The following is a 12,751-nucleotide window of genomic DNA, read 5'->3' on the forward strand; positions in this document are numbered from 1 at the left end:
AGGATAGCTGAAGGTTTTTGTTTGTGCTTTGCCATAAACACTAGTTGTCATCAATRCGTTTAGACTCATAAAAAAGCGAGAAGCTCCAAGTTCACTGAAAGGCCCCTCCTCAACTCTTAAGTAATCTTCTGATGAAGTAACTAAGTATAACAGTGTTTGGGTAACTCCTCAAGATCCTTGGGGTGTGCTCCAGACGGCCCGGATTTCAGAGGACCGCCAGGAATGCTGGCAGGAACTCGCACAGCAGGCGAGGCAGATGAGCTTGGCTTTGCTGCAGGACAGATCAGGGTCAGGTTTAGCAGGAGCTGCTGTTCCGGGTGCACAGAGCAGCTTTCCCCCCTGGAGCACCTACATGCAACAGGGGGTTGTCTCTTCTGTGCAGGTTTTGCAGAGCCCTCTTAGGTGCAGTTGGCAGCTCGGTTGCTCCATCCTGGCCTGGAGTAAATGTACATTAGGAGGGAACGTGTAAAAATCTGCAGACTTATCCCTGTCAGTGGTCGGAAAGAACCTGCTGCCTGTAAGGGCTGGCTGAGTAGGTCAGGGTAAAGGCATAGGAGTGAGAAGCATTAGAAGGACCACCCAGCTAGAGAAACACTTTCTCTTGCTTTACTGTAGTTATGAATTCTTTCACTTTCTACTTTCACAGTAGTCGTAGGGCACTGGGGAGGGATATTTCTAAAGGTTTCTGTGATGTGGCAACAAGATGCAAGGAGGCAAGCAGTGAATTTATTTTTAATCTTGCATTTTTCTTAGCCCTTGTGTTTCCGTTCACTTATTCTAAGCAAGCATGAATTCATGCGCAGCCTTAGGATGCGATATGTCTTCCTAGTTTACCTCCTAAGAACTAAGAATTCCTAAACAGCTTCTGCACCCTTTGGCCAATTTTGAGCCAAGTTTGGAAGGGAGGTAGAAGACTCGAAGACAGCCACACTGCTGCAGGTGCCTCTGCAGAAGGAAAGCCAAAGAAAACAGAGCAGCAGGGTCTGCTGCGAGGCCCCGGCCAGTGCCCGGCCACCCACCCCATGCCCCGTTCAGATGCTGCCCTGTGGGGCTGCTGAGCACGGGAGACACGTGGGTAGGTTTCAGGGAGGAGAGCAAGGTGTTCCAGAAGCGAATGAGGCTTTGTTAGGTTGTTCCTCAAGGTACTTGCCTTTAGAAGTGGTTTCTGGCATCAACAGCAGTTTTTTAGTTTTATGTTATTCGTTAGTAAAGTTAATGTGCAGAGTTCTTGGATTTTTTGAAAAAAGTCTTTTCTGGTAAACAGTCCATATTTAAATAGCTGTAGAACTGATATTTTTGCATTACTCTTTTAGAATGGGCATAGGAGCCAACACTAGCTAATAAAAAGTCAGCCCATTATAGGAACGGACCCTGTTGCATGCAGTAGAGCCTGTATGTTTGGATTCAGTGCTTCAACTTAAAGTGCTTCAATTACTGATAGCAATAAATCACATTGATAAATCACTGAATAAAAGCAGTGATAGACAGAGATTCAGTTAGATTGAAAAATTTGTATAGCCCAAAACTACACATCATTTCTGAATATTGTTCCATTTTTTCTGTTATTCATCAGTTCTGTGCTTTTTCCAGTGCAGAAGCAGGTCTAAAAATTACAGTCTAACACAGCAGTTTGACACTGCAGAATTCTCTGTTCTGCTCTCTGTAAAATGTGCCCGTAGTCAGCAAAGCAAGAGGAGGTGAATCTTGAAGCATTAACTTGGCTGTATTTCATGAGTATGAGCTGGATGTTTGAAAGCAGGAACACTCTGCGCTGAGACCTTGATGTTTCAAAGTGTAACCTGTTAGAAACTTGTTAGTGGTGTGGTAGGTTGTTTTTTCTTCCTTTTCTTTTTTTAGAGGTTTTATTATATGTTTTGCCATTTTAAAGACTAAATTATCTTGATTTGTCATGAGTGTTAAGTGAGTGTTAAAGCTTCAAGAAATTGTGCATGGCACCTCTGACCCCTCCATTTGGAATTTGAATTTCACGTTTAAGACTTTATAAACGTGCAAGAAGTCTGTAAAACTTTGCAAATATTTTGTGATGCTCTTTTCTTTCACTTAAACAAAGTCATGGAATACTTGGCACATCGCTGAAATTACTAATAAGCTGAGTATTCTTGTTTCTTTCTTTCTCTGCAACAAGTAATACTACATAGAATATAAATGGTTAGCAGAATATGCCTGTTATGTTTTTATTGACCAGGCTCCACTAGCTTTTGGAAGTCAAGTGAGCTGGGCAAATGCGGAGAGCTGGCATGCCAAGGTGCTGAATGTCCATGTCCCTTTGAATGCAAACTAAAATATGCGTTATATGAACGGCAATAATTCAGTCCATTTGCACTGATTCTGTACAGCTCAGTTGCAGGAGGAACTGAGGGTTCTCTTGAATCACGATCTTGAGACCCTGATGGCACCTTAATGTTACCTACCAAACCAGTTACCTGTTGTGAATTTTTCCTCCTTGAAAAAATAAGCATACACATCTAGGAAATGTCACTAAAAATTATGTTAATAAAAAAAATATTGCCCTTTGGGTAAGCCCTTAAAAGCTGCAAAATGTCAGCTAGACTCGTGCACACAGYGTTAACACTGAGTCTTTATGTGTGTTCATTACAATCTATACTTTTCTCCAACACATCATGAAACACTTTCTACCGTCATGGGAGGTCTGCCTTGTAAAATACACATTTCATGAATGGCCACATGGTGCTGTAATCCCTCTTACATCTTTTTTTCCTTTTTTATGCCTTAATTTTTTTTAATGATAGTAACTGTGACTTGATGGAAGGCTAAGCACAAGTGCAGTTTGACCTTTGCATGGTATGAGGGTGTGTTTTTTCTTTCCTTTTATTTTCTTTTTTTTTTTTTTTGAAAACATGACTTCATAACGAGTTATGCCACAGTCTTTATGATTGTATGATTTTTAAATCCTTTCTCCTGGCTTTACTGAATCCRTTCTCTATGATTTTTAACCTTGATTTAACTGGTAATAAGATATTCTTAAATTGGAAAATACTGCTTGAAACCTAGTTATTAAGAATGGAAGGTGAGATCTGGCACAACATCTGAATTATCCTTTTTTCTATTTTTTGTGTTTCTGTTACTTACATTTGCACTGTACATGCCCAGTTTGGGTGTCGTTTAAGGATCAGGACATCTGGACATCTTCAGGAAAAATGTTGACTGCTTACAGAGAATCCGGAAGAGTAATGAGAATGGTCAAAGGTGTAATAATAGTAATAATAATAATAATAATTATTATTATTATTATTATTATTAATGGGAAAGAAAAAAAGACTCGTGAGGTAAAAGTGAAAGCGCAAAGGCAGAAATAAGAGGTAGAACTGGGAGAGACAGAACTGTGTGAGAACAATTTTAAATTTCATATAAAACGTGTCCTGTGAAGTTAAGGGCAGAGACTGTCCTTGGTAAGTTAATGGCTTCAAAAGTGCTGGTCTTAAGGCGCAACAGTGAAGTTCTAGCTGAAAAGTCAAGGAAAGCTGTTCACGGTGTGGACAGCTAAGCACTAACATAGTTTACACCTGCGGGAGTTGGTAGTGACAACTGCCTAGTTGATCCTGCCCCGAGGCAACAAAAAGAAGAGGCTCGTGGCGCTTCCGATGCCTTTCCAGCATTCTCCTGCTTGCATAATGCCGGGTGTTCAGACTTAGGCTTGAACTGTAGTGTATCTTTTGTGAGGGGGAGTAATCATGAATCTGCTGTGCTTGGTAAATAGTTCTAAAATTGAATTATGCACTCTGATTGTGACTTTTGAGTTATTTTTTGTCTTAATTTTTCTTCGAAATACAATCTGTTCTTTTTAATTGAATATCAGTATGCCCACTATTTAAATAATCTTTTTATCATATTGCTCTTTATTACATAAGTTCATATGTACTGTGGTCAGGCCACCTCTTGACCTTCTCTTTTTTTTTTTTTTTTTCTTTTTTATTTTCTTTCCAAGCCAAAGATTCTGAGCTGCTTGGCATTTTTCCTAGTGTTTTCATCATTCGTATGGCTCCGCTCTGAACTTTGTTCTGTTTGTTCTCATGCTTCTTAAAATGGTCTCTGAACTCCCTGAGTGGTCACATCAGGGCTGCGCTGGGTCTTTTGACCTCCCTCCACTTGTGCATCTCAGAAGAAGGGAAAGGAGGATCCTTCTAGCTTGTTAAGGTCTCACATGCTGCTGATAATCCCTCAGGCCCGCAGATCCACAGCAGAATTGCTGCTTTCCTACCAGTATCGCCTGCTTACCCCACAGGTGCCCTRAAGATAGATGCTGTGGGGTGGTTTWCTGGCTGTACTAAAATGTATGTTTGCTTGCTTGTATCTTGCTTGCTGAGTGACTCTAGTGGCCCTGTAGCACCAAACCTCTGCTTTCATTCTTCTCCACTTTCAAGACTTCGCTATCTAAAAATGTTAATAATTTTCCATTTTTCTTCTAAACTACAGAATGGTATGTTAGCATAGAACCAGATACTCAAACATGATGATATCCACAGGGACGCCTCTATTTGATGATGTTTCCTTATGTGAAATTACGTTTCTTGGATGTGGCAGCCAAATTCTAAGTTTAGGTTACGTTGATTTTTATGTTCTGTGTATTGTATACACAGAGTGTACTAAAAAGTGTGTGGGGGGGTTTGTTTTGTTTTACTGTGCCCAACGTACAGTATATCATTTCCATATGGATATTCCTAGCACTGTTTTGAGTACCTTTCGTGATTCAGCCATTGCCACAAACAGCTGGAATCCACAGTAAATGTGTTTGTGTAAGAAGTTGAAGATGTGATACCTAATGCACTCTAACTTCTGACCCTTGACTACCTCCTCTGCATGATGACTGCATGATTAAGCAATTTGTAAAATATGTCTTTTCTACACATCATGTTGATTGATAATATTTTTGCAATAGTCTTGTATCGATCGTTCTCTTATTTGGTGGAATTTGCTGCTGGAGTGTTAGGATTGTGAATACACTTTTTATTCCTATATGTAATATGCAATGCTTACGTTTAATGGAACATATGTAAATGGTGATGAAATATCAGTCAGTGGCTCAGCGAGAACCTGAGCAACACTTTCCAAAACTGAATGCAAGTCATGTGGAAATATGTGATTTTAAATCACTTGGCTCTAGAAGCAGCCAGCATCCTGTGCCCTGTGCTCTGGGTGTCCCTGCTGGAGCAAGGAGGTTGGACTAGACGATCTCTGGAGGTCCCTTCCAACCTCAACCATTCTGGGATTCTGTGATTTTGAGGAGAGTTAATGTTTGCTCCCTTCCTTGTTTCCAGATGTTAACATTGCATGACACCAATTAAAACACAGTAAATATTTCTTTCTCAAGTCTCTGCCTCCCTTGAGGAGGCTACGCAGTCACAAGCAGAAGTTGTTATCAGTGCTGATGCTGTTATATATAGATAGATGTATGCTTGTTGTGTTTGTATACATGCACACATAAATATATGTATGTGTGGTGTGTATATGTATTATAAAACACTTTGATATCTTTAGCATGATGAAAAGCTTGGGAAAAGAAACTCACTATGTGTTTAGCATCTGTAAATACAGCCGGCTGACAGAAACACAAYATAAACAATGAGGGAGATTTACAGGCTTTTGGATTACAAGGCTTTTGGATTACAAGGTGTGATCTGCTAACAGTTCACTGGGCTAAAGCAGTTTACTAAGCAGTTCCCAGAGGACTCAGTATTTTTAACAGTGACATTTCCAAGTAGTGCCTTCAGAAGCTGGAATTCCTAGCAGTGAAACCGCAGCTCCAGAAAGTGTAAGTAAAGCATTGCCCATTTGCACTGTTTGGTTGTCAGCCTCACGCCATGAGGGTTTTGCCTTCTCTTGTCACCCTGTTCAAGGCCAGCCCAGCAAAGAATGCAGTTCTGAAACTAAAGATTTTATCTTGGTTCACTTTTTTCCTCCTAATTTTAAGCAAATAAAAGCTTGCAGATATGACCACTGCCTAAGTTAAAAGCACAGAAGAGATACTACTCACAAAATCAAGAGAACAACCTCCTTGATTTTGAAGGCTGGCAATAACATGTAGTACCACATCAGCGATACCTCAGTGTGTTCCCCTGGGAATTTTTACAGGAAATGTAGCCACTTTTCATTAAGGAAGGCTGGAGTAAGCCCAAAGCTGCTTTGCTCTGCTGCCTCGTGCACAGAACAAGTTTGCTTTGCCAGAAGTGCGTGTTGATGCAAGAAGTTACAGTATCTTTTCATTTCTAATTCTGCAAATAAAATACCTCCTCTCAGAGGACGGAATGTGATCGACCTGCATCTATTTAAGTCCTTGAAAGCTGAGAGTTGCATATTAGCACTTTTTCAYGGTCTGTCATGAAACTGGGCTGCAGCTTGGGGCCACAGACCGTAACACAGTTCACGTGTGATGGTCCATGGGCAGCGGTGCCCTCCGCGTGTGATTCTCGTTGAATGGAGCTGCAAGAGGAAACTGTGCTTCCTTTCCGGGCAGGATGCAATACGCCTATCCACGCTGGTGTGAGGGGACTGACAGTTCTGATTTGCTTCCCCTATATTTAACTTCTGGCAATCAACTCACTGGTTTAAGGGAAACACATTTTACATTAAAGGAGTTAAAAGAGGCAGCCGAAGTTCTTGTAGGGAATATGCTGGGCATCTTGTTTTCCCGTAGGAGTATGGTTTTCCTATAGAGGTGGAGAACCYTGCTGTTGCTTGTGCAGAGGGGTTTGTGCTGAGCAGAAACTCGGCAGCTTCCTGAGCTGAAGTGACAAGACTACCTTTATATTTATTTTTTCCTTAAAAAAAAGGTAAAAAATAGCAGGTGAGACTTCCTTCATTTTTCAGCCAAGAAAAATACCTTTTTTTTAATACTTAACAAAAAATAAGTTTATCTTATGAGGCTTGCAAACTTCTGAAGTAAAGTTTTTGCTTGTGTAAATAACAAAATCAGAGTTTATCAGACACTAAAACAGACTTGTGACATCTGACATGTTTGGAGGCTTTTCTTTCCTTTTTCTAAAACTAAAAAACAGGTGAGTGAATATATTATATGTGTATCTAAGTATCTTTCCTTGATACCTGCAGATGTTAGTTATTTTGATAAGGTTTCCCAAAGTATATCTGTTAAAACTAATGTGATATAATAGGAATACTAAGTAAATCAGGAGAAATTAAAAACAGGGTTGGGGCTGCAGCGTATCAGGATATCCACTGACTGATAGGTTTTCATGGCTCTATTGGAGTGCACAGAGGTTCTGTCCTGACTTATTTTAACAAATTGCAGCTGTGCTACTTAGTAGGCATGAGAATGGTCAGGRGTTTCAATCATGTAGGATCTCAATCTTAATCCTACTCAGAAAAGCTAAGGCTTCTGCTCAGACCTAGAAGAATATGACAGGCTTTCTTTTTGCATCTTTTTGTCATCTTTTTGCAAGATGACATGATGCACAATGAGAATGCTATATATTATTATTAACATTTTCATTTGGGTGGTATTGATTTGAAAAATTTCACTATGGAAATCTAAATCAATATCTAAATCAATCAATTTTTTTKTTGTTGTTGTTTTTTTTGTTTCCCCACTCTGTCTCTAAACAGCACAATGTCATTGGTTTTTAACCCGTAGGATTTTAGGGCTTTTTATGCCATGCAACTACTGGTTAGCCTCTACAATAGAAACTCAGTACAGTCCATAGAAACAAATGGTTGGAATTTGAAGTATTATAAGCTGTGCTAGAAAATATGCACAGTTTTGAATAAAATCCGAAACAGATTAAGTTAAAAAAAAATCTGTAACCTTTTGGAGCAACTACAGCTGCTAATAAACTACATTTACTAGAATGGTTAAAGTATGCAGGAAAACAGAAAGTCTGCTGTCCTGTGTTTTGAGAGGTTACAGTCAGCACAAAGGAAATCAGAAATTCTTCCGTACTTCGCTGTGAAGGGATGAGCTCCTCTCTCAGCAGTCCTGTCAGGACAGGCTTGTGCTCTCAGAGCTCTTGGTACTGCATTTATTGTTCACCCATTCAGGGACATGACCTTACCAGCAAAAGGACAGGCCTTGATATTTTCACTGCTTAGTTTAGAAACCTGAACCCTCCTTTTACCTCAGAAAGGACAGTAAATACAGCTATCTAGACAAATAATAATTGCACTTTTTTTTTCCCCCCTCCTGAGGAATATTCAGGCTTGGCATCCTCTAAAACTCCCAGGTTATCTCTGCTGKCTTGCCTGCTGCTTCTGCAAGACTTGGAAGTCTTTCTCTAGAGAGCCTGGGAATCTGTCAGCCTCATGTAGTGTAAAGCAGGTTGCTGCTGCTCTTCCTCCTGCTCTCTTCATTGCCTCTGCTCTTATTTACTGTTTTCCACTTTCTTAGGTCTTTACATTCCTGTTGAGGAAAGAGTGAGAGGAAAGAGTGGCAAAGACAAGCTCAGAGGAGAATCCCTGTTATGCAGATATATTCCTGAATTGGCTTGGTGCTAATCAGGAAGCAAGCAGCATCTGCCTTCCTAATTGGGTTGGTTTAAACTTTATGCTGTCTGTGCATTCTCAAATTATGGCAATGATGCCACAACACTGAGGTCAATGAGATTACTTGCATGCATAAAGTTATTTGTGTACACAGACCTTTGCTGGCTGTACTTACTGCTCTGGAGAATTATGTGGGATAAAAGTCAAGTAGAAATTGTATGAGATTCTTCTCTCATCTTTTACATTAACATTTTTAAATAATTTTTCTGTCTCTTTAATATTTATAAAGAGCTCTGATTTTTTTTTTATGTTTTCAGTTATTCATCTGACTCAAGATTTAGAGAAACCGGAAGGCCTTGTTAATCTAAATAGTGTCTTCAGTTTTCTCTCTTCTATTTTAATATATTGATTTTTAAAAGAAAAAAAACCACACGTTGTGTCTAAGAGAATAATTTGAAGAACATTTGTATACTTAAATATGACTGTATCCTCAAGCTGTACTCCTCACGATAAACCCTGAGTTAGTGTTTCAGTAAGGGTTGTTCTCCCAAGTTAGGGAAGCGTAGGGAGAAAAGTTTTTTTTTCAGTTGAGGCAAATTCCAAGTTGAGTTTCTCCTAGGAATTTCTCAGGCAAATAGGTTTATTTGCTTTCAATTTTTGTCTAACAGCATTTGTAGTCTGCAAGTGTGCCCCAGTGTATATTGTTCAGTTTTGACCAAGGAAGAACATAGCAGCTCCCACTTTTTTTCCACTGGGTTAGCAATTAGGCCTGTTCCCATTAGGATGTTTATTGAAGTGAGATATGCAGTCACTATTTCAACACTGAAAATAGGATATAACCACAGATCTTGACTTCTTAAAGCCCATTTTCCTCTCTTCCTTCTTTGGTATCGCAGTCATTAAGCTGAAGATGTTTGTCATAATTCCAGAGAGGAAGCAAGCATAATGTTAAACCTGAGTTAAAKAGCTTGCTCTGGTTTATCTTCTCATCTCTAAATTGTAGGCACCTGTACTGGATTTTTGCTTTTGTGCAGACCCTGGTCACAGCTGTTTTACTCCTTCCATTTCCTTGGACATGCATGTACTTGAAATTGATACATAATTCCTTCTTGGAAGCAGGAATTTTCATTTTTTTAATCTTTAATGTGCTACAGAAGGATAAGTTGCTGCATAACCACTAAATAACCTCAAACCCAACAGGTAGTGCAAGTTTGGGGATGAGTGGAGGAAAGTCTGCATGTTACAGCAAGTAAAAACGTGGAAATTCCATGCRTATCTGCCAATTCATCCAAATGTAACCTTTTGAAATAAGCTGGAATGTTGCAAAAGGCATTATGTGTTACTGCTCTTACTGTACAGGTGAAGGTGATTCCAGGGCTGCCTTATGGCAGTTGATTTTAGGTAATTCCTGCTCTGACATGATTTTCCAGAGAGGAAATGAGAATTTTAAAACAAGAAATGTTTACCCTTGAATTCAGCTGCAGAAGGTGCTTCCTCTGAAAACTGCAAGGAGAAAACCTGAAACCCGTAACCTTTGACAAAGTGGAAAAAAAATGATCTTAAACTAAAATGTTTATAATTGCACACTAGTACRTCTAGCTTAATGTGGTATTATGTTTTCCTTTAATTCTGAAGAGATCGTGCATGCTTTTGCAGGGGTTTGGTAACTAGTCGTCAGCTTCTCAGTTTTACCTCTAGCCTCTTAGAAGACTAATTCTGAACTTGTGTGGAGGATGGCTTGCAAACATTCAGCTGGAAGATATGTATGCTTGTCTGCAAACTTCTGATGAGATATTCCCCCGTTTTTCTTTCCACCAGGTTTGGAGGCGACCAGCCAGTGTATATCAATATTATTAGAGATCCTGTCAATCGATTTTTATCCAATTATTTTTTTCGACGTTTTGGAGACTGGAGAGGAGAACAGAATCATATGATCCGTACCCCCAGCATGAGGCAGGAGGAAAGATATCTGGTATGTTTAAAMATAACAAACAGCTTTTAGTGGAACATTTCTGATTTCTCAGTGTATTTAGGTGATGTTGATATTCAAAACTGGTTTCTTGGAAGGCATGAGAAAGAGGCATCTTCAGTTCCACCTTTTTCACTTGTCTTCACACTACCTCGTCCTGAGTTTGGTCAGTTTTAATATGGAGACTACTGTTTATGAATTTAATTATCCAGTTTTATCTCATATAAGCTGTCATCARGGTCCAAGTGGCACTGAATTAGAAGGCTGTCAYTGATTTCAATGGGCTTTGGATCTGGACTATGTAGTGGCTCACATAATAATTCTGCCATTATTTATCACTATGAATATTTGGACAGATTTTTGGATTGAAATTGAGGCAATAACCAGGCAGCTTCACTACAGGAAATGGGGAAATTGAGCAATTAAGTGAGCGCAAGCCTTTAATGTTTTTGCTGGTAAATTATACGAAGTGTTCTTCACGCCAGGCCTCCCATATCTCAGTTCTTGTTTTCATTTTGTTGTCTTTTTTTTKGATTAAAAAGGTAGTAATGATGGTGGTTGAGCTGCTATTCTTACAGCAGTTCTAATTTTGTGCCACAGCTGAACTGTCCTAATGCCCATAAGCCTCTTTCACTGGCCAGGATCCCATGCACAAATAAGAAATATGGAAACTAGAACGATTGCCTCATTGCATGCTGTCTCATACCTCTGCAGTTTGCATGCACACTATCACTTGTCGTAGATGCTACACCCAAAAGAAGATCAAAAAATGAAGTTAAACCTTGCCTCGCTGTGGCAGAAGTCCAGTTTGGATTGAGCCTTCAACCAAAGCTGACCCTGCAGAGGTTCAGTAGCACAGGGGACTGCACATAGTTTAATAATCTGCTATGAGGTGTTGCAGGCCCAAATTTAATGTCAAAATAAAATCAGGGAGGTTCGTCACTTCAGGAGGACAGAGAGACCAAAAATGTATTAAAGGAGCAATATTGGTCCATACACTTGTTGCAAGGCTATTTTTTTTCCATGTGAAATGGCTTTCCTTTTTTTGGGGGGGGGGGGAGGAACTTCTAACACACTTAGCTGCCCACAGGTTTTTTTCATTGACGAACAAGTTTCTAAATCCCAAACTCAGCTGAGGTTCCGATGTCCAGCGGTTCTGTGCCCAGCGTGCCATGTACATGAGCTTTGGTGCCCTGGTGCATGAGCAGGGCACGCAGCTTGCAAAGTGTGTATGGTGTGGGTCTGCTGCTGCGTTGTTACCTCGCTAGAGCTGTCATAGTTTCCTTTTAGAAAAAAGAAAGCTAAAGATCAGCAGTACTTCACCCTACTTTTCATTTAGAGTGGAATTTGTGGTAATTGTCATCTCTCAAGTTTGCTTTACTTTATGAAAGCTGCTACTAATGTTTATTTCATTCAGAACACATGAGGTATACAGTGGGTAGAATTTTACTTCAAACAGAACTGGAACTCAAATTGCTGTTATATTTTTGTGGCTTTAAAAACTAATAGAGGAAATGGCCTAGTACTCACAGTTACATGTGTGCTGTCATATGCTTTAGGAGATTATATACTTAATTATACATATGCACACACATACATAATATGTGTGTATTATATATATATAAGTATGTAGGTATATGAAATGACACATAGAAGCACAGATCAGTTTGGAGGCTGTAATCAAAAGGAAATAAAAACTGCCTTTCTGTCGGGATCGTTAGCCTGGTGGTTCTCCTCAAAAGGCAGTTTGTCTTTCTGAGAGACCCTATTGGCAACCTTTATGAAAATTATTTCTGCTTTTTCGTTTTGATCCTCTCTGTTTATAGTTCTGTATTAGAAACCTGGAAATGGTTTTGGATCTGTCCTCCGTCCTTCCTTGGCAAAGTCTCACGCCAGTTGTGCTGCTCAAAGCGAGTGGTTGTTCTGGTCAGGGTAAAGCACAGGCCGCTTGCCAACGCAGCTCGTTCTAACAAAGCCAGTCGGCCAGAATGCTAAGTGTTTTTAAGACCTGTGCTTTCCAACCGAATAATACAGTACATGACTGCATTTTTATCTTTTCCATGCCGGTGCTAGGAATTCTACTGGCATGTGTTTTAAAACTCAGGTAATAATAGATTTTAGGGCATGGTAGCTTCAGACGTCTGCTGAATCAATTGCCTGATGGAGCTATGAAGAAAATGTGCCGTCAGTCTCACCTCTGCCCGGGAGCCAGCACAGCCCTTAGGCACACAAAGGAGGCCTGGCCCGGCTGCTATGCTCCCACTATTCCATTTTTCCTGGAGATTTCCTAAATCATATTAAACCCTATAG

General features: G+C 39.9%; 1 protein-coding gene across 1 annotated transcript in view; it reads left to right on the top strand.

Moving 5' to 3' along the window:
• Positions 1-12,751, top strand: part of UST (uronyl 2-sulfotransferase) — a gene marked incomplete at its 5' end in the record, with an annotated part of 95,358 nt that overhangs the window by 27,995 nt on the left and 54,612 nt on the right. Inside the window, one exon of the mRNA XM_026044368.1 lies at positions 10,291-10,444. Within this exon, the coding sequence (XP_025900153.1) occupies positions 10,291-10,444 (154 nt within the window). The remainder of the gene's footprint in view (positions 1-10,290; positions 10,445-12,751) is intronic.

This window comes from Nothoprocta perdicaria, unplaced genomic scaffold, assembly GCF_003342845.1.
Source record: "Nothoprocta perdicaria isolate Ctin4 unplaced genomic scaffold, notPer1 scaffold_36, whole genome shotgun sequence".
Classification (NCBI taxonomy): domain Eukaryota; kingdom Metazoa; phylum Chordata; class Aves; order Tinamiformes; family Tinamidae; genus Nothoprocta; species Nothoprocta perdicaria.